Consider the following 12,732-nt stretch of genomic DNA (forward strand, 5'->3'; position numbering starts at 1 on the left):
CATTTCCTTCCTTCATCTTGTTTTGCCTGGGAGATCTTATTTGAAAAAAGATTTAAACATAAACACTTGTTTATGGCTGGCTCACCTCAGGATTCAGAACTAGAAACGTCCCTCCCCTGACCCCCATTTTGAAGATGAAAGCTTTTTGGCCTACTCAGCTAGTAGGCTATTATTTGTGGCTTAGGTTCATGTTGGAGAAAACATGGCTCATGATGGTTCATGCCAAACAGAGATAGCAACATGTCTACATGTGTTATTGACATCAGATTTCCAAAGGTATTTGCTGGTGAAGAACATGTCATTCTCATCTTCCTTCTTACTTTTAGTGATGGGAATAGTCATGCACACACTGGTCATGATCTGGGGCTGGTACTATCTTTTTGACAGCCGACGAGTCCTCTTTGGTTCTACCACAGAATCAGTCAGGGAGTGAAAGGTCTGGCCATGTGTTTGCATGGGAAGGAACCAGGGCAGATCGGTAGAGAGCCTGGAACCAATCCAGTGACTACAGGGAGAGAATGTGGTAGTGAGGGAGGGGATTTCACAAACCACTACTAAATGTAATGGGCAAAGAGTTATCTTTAAAACTGGGGGTAGGGAAAAAGATGGAAGAGAAGGGTATGTCCTTTCCACATTCACCTGAGCAAGGGGCTGAGCTGGCTGTCCTACCGTATTCCATAGTGATATCTGAGATCTCAGCCAACCTGGGCAGATCAACTCAAGCAGATCAACTCAAGATCAACCAACAAAAAGCTGGAAGTGGAGTGGTAGTTCCAGTGGTAGAACACCAGCCTTGAGCAAAAACAAAGAGAGAGATCTCTGGCCTTGATTTCAAGCCCAAGTACTGGCACAAAAAGAAATAAACAAGTAAAATAGAAAAGGAGAATGTTCTCCAGGCTGCCCCTTTCCTATCCCTCCCAAGACTCTAGTGTCCAAGTTTCTGGATCATGGACTCTACTTACCTCTGTGGGCAGTACAAAGCTTGTTCTCTAATGGGTCGAGATTGGCAACTCAGGCAGTGAGGTCCCAGGAAAGCAGGACAGGATGAGAGAAGGCTGGGTTCTGTGCTGACACCAGCAGGTGGCTGTGACAGTGCCTAGCTCCAAGAGGAACAAAGAGTGGAGACACACGGAGGACAGCACGGTGCCGTGGACATGGGTTTTTATTCTCAGTGCATGACAGTATCGGTTTCTGCTCATCAGCAAAAAGCTTTATTGGTTCAAAAAAAAAAAAAAAAAAAAGAAAAGGTATCCCTTTGAAAACTCCTCTTCTTCCTGTCTCAGTGGAACAACACATTTGAATTTCAGATTTGCCCAAAGAACCATATAAATACATGCAAAAACACTGTACATAGAGCTTCAATAATATCAAAATGCAAATACGGATTTGGGTGCACTGTTAAGCTGAACTGCAAATTATGGCTACACACACACACAAGGATACACAGTACTCTGTGATCGCCGTTTGCCATGCGGACCACAAGAGTCAATCCTCTGAGGTTGGGGGTCTTTGTTTTCTGTTTTTTTGTACAAAAATACCAGTGCTTGTTATATTAGTTACCGAAGAGAAGAAGAAACTCAAAATTCCTATCTGCATGCTAATCTGAAAAGAACAACGTCCATTTGTTGGCACGTATATATGGCATAGGCAGATCCACATATGGCGTATATACAGATGGGCAGAACACAGGAACCAAGGGCCAGTTGAGCTGTGGCGAGCTCATCTCCCTCTGCCTCTCGGAATCCAGAGGGAAGGGGCTGGGCAGGCCTAACTGCCGAGTTGGGAAGGCAAAAATTCTGGCACTGAATTAAGTGGAAGAGGTCTGGTCTATTCTGAGGAAGAGGCTGGAATGGCTTAAGAATAACAGCGGCTATTTATAAGTGCCCACCATCACTGGTGCGTGGGGTGGAACCGAGACAGGAGAGGTGAACAATCGTGCGTGCACACTGGGATGGTACCATGGGTGGCTTGGGTCATAAGGCAGGGAAGTAGGAAAGAGAGGGCTGCCTTAAGAGGGTTTGGGCCCCTCTGGGTTTTCGGCAGTGAAGTAACTCACTCGGCTTTATCTGTGCAAATTTCCCCCGGAAGCTGGAAGGGAAGAGGAAACCCAAACTTTGAAGAGCCCACAGTGCCCAGAGGCGCCTCTAGGTGGTCTTGCTCTTAACCCCAATGGAGCTGGGGAATCATTTTGGAGGACACCTAAGGGAAGGACCTATTCTGAGATTATCACCTAGGACTGGAATCAGCCATTGTATCTCCCCCCCCCCCCCCCCACGGAGCTCTGTCTTACATCTAATATATTGCACAAAATCATTCTAGGGGAGGGAAGCAGTCACAGATCAGACTCTTGCACAAAGACTCACGAATGGAAAAGTCTAGGGGGAACAGGAAGTGAAAGAACCATAAAAAAGAAATGCAAATTCCAAGTCAGAGTATCCTTGAAGATCCACAATGTCTTTTGTACCAGTCTGCCAGCCAGCTGTTTAAGAAACACCCATCTAAACACAAGGCCCCTGATACTAACCACTGTTTACCAAGAAGCCTGGAAACCCATGTGTTGGGACAACACATCCAGTTCCTGGCTTCGGTCAACTTTCTCCTTCCTTGTTTTCCTTCCTACCAGTCATTCACTTCCTGTTTTTTTTTTTTTTCTCTAGGTTTATCAAGAAAGGAATCTAGGATATTTCCTCCACCTCTCCCATTGGACCCTTTACAAATCCAAAGCACCATTTTGGGGAAAAGCGTTATTTAACTTATGCCATATTCACTTACTGCTAGTGACACTGAATAGAAAAACAATAACAACACTACCGAACTATGTATTAAAAAACCATATGCACAGAAACACAAATTGACTCAACCCCATAGCAACAAAATTTCTATTAAAAAAGTCTAGAACCCAACAAATTTTCCCCCTAAGTATAAAGATGGCTGTTTGGAGAAAAGAAGTGTGGTCTATTGGCTTTTAAACCAATTACGAATATACTAACAAAAGTCATCTGTCATGTCCAACGCTCCCTACCACAAGGCTATGTGGTACACAATGACAGTACTTTATTCTAAATCCTTTAAACAAACTACATATGACTGACTCAAAAATATCAGTTTCTGAGCTAAAGAAAACTATGTTTTTGCATAATATTTCTATATTATTTCTTACTATGGAAACTAGGACATACACACACGCACACACGCGCACACACACACGCGCACACACACACGCGCACACACACACGCGCACACACACGCACGCACACACACACACACACACACACACACACACACACACACACAAAACGGTTGACTTTAAAAAAGTAGACACAAGCTGTGAGAAGTAGCCCAACAGGGTCTGCGAGGGTGTTTTGGGAGCAGAAATGGTAAAACCGCCTTGGAAGCTTGCTATTGGCTTGCTTTTGTTTTTCTTTAAATGATCTGAGGTAATAAAAGACTTGACAGAACTAAATCCTCCAATGTACTTAATACACATGGGAACACTGGATGCCTGGGTGAGCTGCTCTCCCCTCCCCCCACCATGAGTGTTTAAGACAGAGACACTGTTGAAGCAGGTGACCCTGACAAAAGTGAAATCACATCGGGTTTCTTGTTTCTTACCGATGGATGTCGGAGTGATGGGTACATTTCTTGACTCCTCCCACCTTGAACAACTCAGGTAAGAGGAAGCAAGAAGGAAGGGGCAGTAAAAAGGGCTGGAGTAGACAGGCTCCAGGTCACCTCCCCCTCCCAAATAGAAAAGTGGTAGTTGGGAGGCTCCAGTGCCCTCTTCTCACTGCCACTGCTCAGGACAGTGGGGGTTGGGGGGGGAAGGGATGTGCCTCACTGATCTCATGGGAGATGGGACTTGGGGACAGGACAGCTTCATTCGATAGCATCAGTGGGATTGAAAAAAAAAAATCAAACCCAAACTGGTACTCCTGTGAAGGTGAACGGGGTTCCACCTTGTCCCAGAGTAAGGAACACTTAAAAAGCCTCCTGGCAAAGTCAACTCCTGCGAGGCAGGTGGGCAGGGGATACGCTGGGCCGTGTTCAGGGCAAGAAGGCACAGGGTTTTCCTGGGCAGTGGCCAGAGTGGGGCATGTGAGCTCAGGGAGGAGAGGGGGTCGGTTTGCCTGAGGTCAGCACAATGTCACCAGAGCCTCTCCCTTTGGGTATGTATTTCCAAAACCAGAGGATCTTTGGGAGTTTGGAAGTGTTCTCATGAAGATGTCAATGGACACAGTGAAGAGGAGAATGAGGAAAAGTGGGGGGAAGGTCGGAGCTGGTACACAGGCACCTAGGCTCAGGGTTTCTGGGGTCTGCAGGGAGGCCTGCTCAGATCCTGTCAGAATAGCTCTCTTGCTCTACCCAAGGTTTCTCAATTACTTGCTCCCCCAAGAATCAGGTTCTATGAAGAACTGTGGCAGATGGCTTTGAAAGAAATGGTGGGCTCCATGGGAGCCCTGCCTGGATGGCCTGCCAGCGTCTGGCCCCAAGTCCCCAAGAGCAGTGAGGAGGCAGCTCTCCTTCCAACTCAGACCGATGGTAATAAAAACTACTGATCACACACTCGCAAGCCCCACAGTCAAGGCTGATCTCTCCAGCAGCTTATGTAATGGTGGTTTAGAATTAGAAGCCAACCTGGTAACAAGAGGGAACTCCCGCGGCCCTACTGGGAACTTTGCCTTTGAACGGAGAGACCAGTCGACCTCTAGGACTAGTCCAAGGGATCATAAGAGCCAGGGGGGATGAACGTTGACTCACATCCATCCACGTCCCATTCATTCTCTTAATTTTCACAACTTAAAAAGAACAAGAAAGAAAGCAACAAAGAAAGAACAGAGTGAATGGAGGGAAGGGTCACACCAGACCAACAGAACCTTGGAAAAGAGTGAGAGGCTGAGAGAAAGGGTAGAAATAACTAGAGACCTTCAGGTGTAAGTTTTCAACATGGAAACAAAATACCTTAACTATAATCACTCTACTGGCTGATTTTATACATTCCATCTCTGCCCAGACACATTTCACTTGTGGATATCTGTCACTCTCAATTTAGCTTGTAAATAACAGAGACTTCTAGGATCACTTCCAGATGTCAGGAGCTGGTGATGTAGGTAGAAACACCATGAATATTTAGGTTGGGGAGGTGCCAGGAGGATTGCTGTTACTTCTTTAAAAATGACAATTCACCAAAGGAGGTGGATTCTACCATTACCTGCCTGGGGTTTGACTGGGTCTTGCTACAAACCCCAGCTCAAATTGCAGTTGAAATCCTTGTGGGTGTGTGCGCTTGTTCTTTGTGGTCAGGTGAGGGATTTTTCTCACACTCGGGAGCAGCTGACATGACAAGTCCCATCACCACCATCATCGATGGGATGGATGCAAAGGAACTTAGAGAACAAGCAGGGGTGGGAGTCGGAGGATGAAAAGTTCAGACAGATGTCTCCAGGCTTTGGAGAGGGCTGTCCAAAGGGGAGGCCACGATGGCATTGTTGTTTTTGTTAGCATTTGGAGAGGCCTCGCCGTCCAGCAGGAGCACCCTGGTCCCACTCTTCGAACCCTTTTCAGCATCTTCTTCCTGTTGGTTCTCCAGGAATGGTGTTTGTGGCGCCTCCTCATCTATGGAGAATTCAGGGGTGCTCATGAAGTTGTGGATGGACACTTGGCTCTTAGGTTTCTTAATGAGTTCGTGGACGGAATTATGGAATACTTTGACCACTCTGATCTATAGCCGGAGAAGGAAAAGGATGATAAGAAAACAAGGAGGTGAGAACTGGCCAGCAGAACAAGGAAGGAGTGGTGCGAGGAGAGAAATAAAACCCAAACTGTAAAACGTAATTGCTCCACACAACCCCAACCAAACACGTCAGAAGCACGTCACGGGGCACCGGCAACATTATACAGCTCCAATCTCAAGCAAAAGGGCAGGTGAGTAATGACGGCACACAACGAGAATGTCTCAATGGTTACATTCACAAAAAAGTAGAAAACCCAAAGCAAAGTTAGCATTCCTTCCTCCTCCCCCCACAATGCACTCTTAAAAGAAACCAGAAACCAATGGGATTCATTAGTTCTTTTGGATAAGAGGGCAGGATGCATTGGAACTGAGTGCAAATTAATAGCCGAACTTAACAAAGGATTCGCATGGTGGCTTTCTATGCCGAGGCCAAACATTCTGTGCATGTGGAGTAGAAAAGTGACACACTAACAGTTTTGTGAACCGCGTAAAACTCTCCAAGAGCCAAGAGCTACCAGTCTTCACATAATACACAATGAGTGGCATGTGACCAGAGATAATTGTGCAGCCAGGCAGACGGACCAATCTTCATTCAGCAGCATGCAGGAAATTAAGTAAACAAAACCAACAACTATTCAATGTAATAACTGGCCTCTTCAGCCAGAAGTCATGCATATATTTATATCCCAAACCTCCACCATGTCCTCTCCTCTCAAAGGAAGCAGAACGCCACTCTATGTCCTCCCCCAGAAAAGGTGGACCAAATCAATAAAGGTGTGGAAAAGATGGCTTCCCTTGCTCACGAGGAACACCTGGCTCTCATGGCTCCTGGGCATATCTGTGGCTCTGTTGTACTGCCATGGTGCCCCACACCGGCTGCCTGCTCCAGCTATTTCCATACTGTGAACAGGAGCATGGTCTTATATGCAGGAGGGAAAGTAAGGAACCAAGAGAAAAACCTAGTCTGGGAGCCAGGCTACAAACAAGTGTTCTTTCTGATGGGATAGATGGAGAGGGGGAAGGGGAAGAAAATACAGTTTTATAGGTTCATTGGGTAAAGGGATATGCTTTGCCCTGCACCAAAGTCCTTGATCTGTTAGCCCAAAAGGAAGGGGTTAATAAATAATTTGAGAGTCAAGAGAAAAAAAAACTAATGATGGATTGCTGAGAACAGCTGTTGTTATTCCACAGCTCATTTGGGAGTTTGGCTTTTCTGAACTGTAGGTCTTTCTGGACGGTGGCTTAGAAGCTACACTGGGAGAAGTGAGAAGAGGAAGGTGAGAAAGGAGAGGAAGAGGGAGGTGGGGCCCTGGACACCGGAGAGGGAGCCCAGGGAAAGGGAAGTGGTTGTAGGCTAGTTTAAAAGAGATTGAGGGAGGTGGGAACTGCTAGTCTTGTCTAAAAAAGTCTCCTTCCCTCAGAAAACAAATGGGGAGGAGGACAGAAAGGTACAGGGGGATGGATGTTGGGGCAGGACCCCTCTTTCATTCCTGTGTTGTTTAAACAAAGGAAGTAGTAGAGCACAGTAGAAGTGAGGCTAACTCACAGGGTGAGGTTCCTGTGTCGGCAGGGCACTACCACTGTGCATGGAGACACTACACAGCCTCACCAGCAGGATGGCCGCCCATCTTCTCTGGGGAAGGCTGGGCCTCTGCAGGCTCAGGTGTTCCTTCCCTCTCTCTTCCAGGCTGCATACCTACCCAGGACTGGGGGTTCGTTAGAAGGAAAAGACCTCCTCATCACTCAACTGTATCAGCTTAACACCTTGACAAACCTGGCTCACCCCCACCATGTGAAACTGAACCACTTTCCCACCTTCTTGTGATGCCTATTGACCCTCAGATGGTGAGTTTACCCATCACACAGCCTGTGCTCCAGATTTAGGTGCGATCATTGGGTGGAATGGAGACTCTCTAACCCTTGGAAGGTCCCAAATTCTGGTGACGGGCAACACATCTCATAGAGAGGCAAGGTGACTGAATGAGTCTGAACTCGAGGCCTTCTCCCTTGGTGCTGGTACAGACCCAGTCACTGGTCAAGGGAGGAGTTCAAAGCCCACCCATCCTTGTAGGACTGATTACAGTCTGTGTTTTTCAGATACTTTTAGATGATACAATTTCTAATGACTCCTAGAGACAGCCAGCACCTGCTCACTTGCTCTTCACTGGCTTCTTTCTATCTTGGGGATTTTTTTTTTTTTTTTGGCTTGTCCTGGGGCTTGAACTCAGGGTCTGGGCTCTGTCCCTGAGCCTCTCTGTGCTCAAGGCTAGAGCTCTATCACTTGAGCCACAGTGCTACTTCCAGCCTTTTCTGTTTATGTAGTGCTAAGTAATTGTACCCTGGGCTTCATGCATGTTAGGCAAGCACTCTATCACTAAGCCACATTCCCAGCCCCTCTCGATGATTTTAAAACTTCCTGCTTTTATTTTATTTTATTTTTGTTGGTCATGGGGCTTGAACTCTGGGCCTGGGTGCTGTCCCTCAGCTCTTCAGTTCTACCACTTGATCTACAGTGACACTTCCAGTATTCTGGTGGTTAACTGGAGATAAGAGTCTCACGGACTTTCCTGCCTAGGCTGGCTTTGAAATGAGATCCTCAGATCTCAGCCTCCTGAGTAGCTAGGATTACAAGCGTGAGCCACCAGCGCCTGGTTTGCCTTTTTTTTTTTTTTTTTTTAAAGCAACTGAATACTCAGTTGAAATAATTATATGTAAAATCCAGGATAACAACAGCTTTTGAACATTAGGTTGGAGTGAGGTTCTAGAACCCTGCTTGCTGGCTTTTTCTTTTACCTGTCGGGGTGACCAATCAGACTGTTATGAAATAAAGGTGAACTGAGGGACAGGAAGGTACAGAACATAGGGAAAACTTGGGGGCAGGCTAAGAACAATCATTCAGCTAGACTGCAGGACTCTGGAGTCCAGGGAGAGCCAGTCACCTGTAAGGGAAGCCCAAGTGAAGAGGAGTCAGTGGGCTAGGGATGGAGACAAGGAAGAGGAGGGGTGGAGCGCATGAGGGGCTGTGCTAGAATGTTTCTCAGCACCCACATGGGCTCAGAGAATACATGTTGATGAGCAATCACATAAGGTATTACCAGCAGCCCTTCTGGCAGCAGGGGGGGTCTGTTGTGAGCGGTGGGCGGGCACAGGGCCTGGCTACTGAAGCAGTGTGGGGACAGCCTCGTTCGCCATCCATTCAGCCCTATAAGTCCTGCTCTCCCACAACACTGTTTTGCAAAACCTTTGGGCCATGAGCCTGGGGCCTGACAAAGGGGCAACTTTTCGTGAACACAGGATCTCTGCCTCCTGAAGTACCAGGATAGGAATGAGTGCAAAGACCACTCTGGGGGAGCTGAGCAAGTGGTCTGATGAAGAGTCTACTTTCCCCAGCTGGGACTCAGTCGTGTTTGGGGAAGAGAAGGATTAGGGTTTCCCTCCAGAGGAAAAGCTCAGCAATTACCTAACAAAGACCAGACACACATGTGAATCCATCTGGAGCTCTAGAACGGGAACAAAGGCTTTGAAAACTCCTGACTACAATCTCTAGGATCTCCAGGTAAGTGCAGGCTTTGGCCTGTCTCTCTCCCCATCGTGTAGACTTTGAAGAGGATACCCCCTTCAAGCCTCTTTGAAAGAGCTACTGGCCTCTGTGGCCTGCTTAGTTGCCTTCTACCATCTAATCACTGGGACACGTGACAATAAGCCTACCCCCTCCCCCCCCCCCCCTGCCCTAGAGGGATGACAGAGCAAAGGTAGAAGCCCAGTAGAAGGGGATGGAAGAACTAGGAGAAAAATGGAATTACATGAGGAATCTGGAAGGACTATAATGAGGGGGTCGTGGCTTTGACTGACTTTGAACCTGAAGACATAATGTCTTCAAGAATGCCAAGACCCTACACCACCCACAAGAATGTTTGTCACTGGCTAGAAAGAAAACCAACCAACAAATATAACTCTGGTCATTCTTCCCAGCTTGTAATCATGTGAACCACAAGCAGTGTATCTGTTCTTTCTTTCCTCTGTCCCAGGCCTGGGGCAGAAGAGGATAGATTAAACATTAAGTATTAACCTTAAGTATCACAATATATTCAATACAGTGGAACTCCTTCCTCATCAGATACCTTAGTAGGCTGCCTCAATGTCTCCCATTTGGGAAAGGTAAAATGGCCAGGAAGAGCAAGGTGCTAGCAAGGGTCTAACAACCTATCAGTGAGTGCTAGGACCTAAGTTGAGAGTATTCCCATTGAAAGACTGGCAAGGAAGGGGTTCCTAAAATGTTACATGTGAGATATGATATAAAGTGCTGGTTGGGCTGGGCATCATTGTGTCTCACACCTGTAATCCTAGCTACTCAGGAGGCTGAGATTTGAGGATCATGGTTTTAAGTCGGCTGGGGCAGGGAAGTCTATGAGATTCTTATCTCCAAGTAAAAAACCACCAGAAAGCCAAAGTAGAGTTGTGGCTCAAGTGGCAGAGTGCTAGTCTTGAGTGCAAAAGCTTAGGGATAGCACCCAGGCCAGGCCTGCATGTGCATGTGTACGCGCAAGTGCGTGCACACATACAGACACACACACACACACACAGAGTTAAATAAAGGGCTGGTTGGTGAAATAAACTACAGCAGAGGAGGAACAAAATGGGTTGCTCTTAAATTCCTTAATTTTTCTTTCTTTTGAGATGGGGTCTTGTTGTATAGTCACCTCGAATTCTTGATCCTCCTGCCTCAGCCTCCCAAGTCCTGGGATTATAGACATACAATTATCCTGCTCAGTTTTAAAACTTTTAGTAAATAAAAAAGAAAAGTTGATTTTGAACTTTTCATAGAGTTCTGATTCCCATATGTGAATTACTTCTTTTTGGGGGGGCTGGGAATAAGACTTGAACTTAGTATCTGACACTTTTGCTTATTGGCTGGCACTCTACCACCTGAGCCATGCCTCCAACCCCTAATTAATTCCTAAACCACAATCTGGTTGAAAGTCCCTGAGAGTAGGATAACATGGATGCTCATTTCTCTACCTCTGAGCTACAACTTTTATTGACATCAGGGCTGGTTGGAAGGATTGTTATTACAGAGCAAATTCAACATGGATTCAATTAGGCTAAGTCCCATGGCCAGTGCAGAGTAGGTCCCTACTACCTTTCTTCAGGAGTTCCCAAACTTGCTCCAGGTAGAGTCTCTGGGTTGATATTTGTCCTAATCTTACGTCTAAGCTTAGGAGATACAGTTGAGATTCAGAGGAGCAAGAGGAGGGGAGAAAAAAGAAACAAAACAAGAACAACAAAAAAGCAAAAGCCAAAACCCAAAAAGAAAAGAATGAAAATGAAAAGCAAGCAACAACAACAAAAACTCAAAGGGAAGAAATAAGCAATGCAGAGGAACATTTAGGAAACAGGATGGTTGAATTTACCATGGTGAAGATTTAGTAGCTTTCCAACATGAAAAAAAATAAGGCAATATGACCTGATTTTAGAAGTTGAATTTGTGTCTTTTCTTCCCTTAAGTCCAAAGATTGAAGAGAAAAAAAATCAAAAGAAAAGGTAACTACAAAGTGGATGCCACGTGCTCTCTTGTGGTCATTCTAGCAAATCATGCAGCACAACGGACTATCACTCACTGCCCATAGGAGATGAGACAGCAGCAGAGGTGGTGGGGGAAGGTTTGACGGGTCCAGCTGCTGCATAGGACGAGCTAGGACCCATGGTCTGTCGCTTTATGACGCCCTTAAAAGTGGCTCCCGTCTGGAATGTGTTAATTACTTCGATCTGCAAAGAACCAGAGGGTGAGACAGCTTTGCTCCACAGTCAGAGAGGAGAGGGGAAGGAAGAGGCAGGCAATGTCTGGAGGGCTGGTAAAGGGGATGGGGATGGAAAACAACAGAGTCCCTCATCCACAACTGGGGAGTGTGGAAGGGAACATGAATTGTGTATCACGCTCCCTTTAAGGAACAATTCGTTGTGGACTCCAAGTGCTCAGCCACAATCTAGTATTCTCTCTCCTCAAATCCTGGGTGGATATCTGAGGTACACAGGTATCCAAGGATCTTGAGAATTTAAAATCCTATCTTCCAAATAGCTAGACAAAGACCAGCAGCTTATCCATTGCTTTGACTGTACTCTTTTTATTTTGGGGGTCCGGTTGTGGGGCCTGAACTCTGGGCCTGGGCACTGTCCCTCAGCTCTTCAGCTCAAGGCTAGCGCGCTACCACTTGAGCCATAACACCACTTCTGGCTTTTTTTTCTTTTTGCTTATGTGGTGCTGAGGAATCGAACCCAGGGCCTCATGCATTCAAGACAAGCGCTCTACCACTGAGCCACTTTCCCAGCCCGATTGACCTGTACTATTAAAAATAAAGCATGTGCTGGGTGCTGGTGGCTCATGACTGTAATCCTAGTGACTCAGGAGGCTGAGATATGAGGATTAAGGTTCAGAGCCAGGCCAGGCAGGAAAGTTTGTGAGATTCTTATCACCAGTGAACTACCAAAAAGCTGTAGGTTCAAGTGGTAGAGGACTTGCCTTGAGCAAAAAAGCTCAGGGACAGCACCCAGGCCCTGAGTTCAAGCCTCAGTACCAGCACCAAAAGAAAAAGTTAAAAAAGGCATGTAATCTGAGATACTGAAGGGCAAAATTCATATGACTGAATTTCAACTCAATTAACTATACATTTGTTTCTGGATTTCCTAGAAAACTAACGTGTTTAAAGGAAAGCAGAGGCAGTGGAGTGGCCTGGGTGCCGTGGCCCTGGTAGAAAGGGCTGAGGACATGAGGCACTTAGCTCACCCTCTGCTAGGGGCTCTCTGAGATACGTTTTCTCCAGCTAAAGTGGAGTGCAGGAATCCACAGGCAGGGCACTGCAGCACTATGCATGGGAGATCCTGAAATCTGACAGGTCTGCTGACAGAGGAGGAGGCCGGCAGGTAGAGCTGTGGGATGGTGGTGGGGAGTGACTATACCAATATTCTTACCAAAGACAGGCAATTCATTCCAATTTATTTCAACA

General features: G+C 46.5%; 1 protein-coding gene across 6 annotated transcripts in view; it reads right to left on the minus strand.

The window, feature by feature from the left end:
• Nucleotides 1–1,144: 1,144 nt before the first annotated feature.
• The window catches only part of Atp2b4 (ATPase plasma membrane Ca2+ transporting 4), a 96,257-nt gene continuing 84,669 nt past the window's right edge, over nt 1,145–12,732 (minus strand). For 3 of the 6 annotated variants that reach the window (XM_070041772.1, XM_070041770.1, XM_070041771.1), the window contains one exon: nt 1,145–5,719. In XM_070041772.1, coding sequence (XP_069897873.1) covers nt 5,426–5,719 — 294 coding nt within the window. In that variant the 3' untranslated portion in view covers nt 1,145–5,425. Of the gene's footprint in view, nt 5,720–11,349; nt 11,498–12,732 lie in introns of all 6 variants that reach the window. The other 3 variants (XM_070041774.1, XM_070041773.1, XM_070041775.1) reach the window with 2 other exon arrangements.

This window comes from Dipodomys merriami, unplaced genomic scaffold (genome assembly GCF_024711535.1).
Source record: "Dipodomys merriami isolate MVZ:Mamm:240054 unplaced genomic scaffold, mDipMer1.0.p SCAF_31, whole genome shotgun sequence".
NCBI lineage: Eukaryota > Metazoa > Chordata > Mammalia > Rodentia > Heteromyidae > Dipodomys > Dipodomys merriami.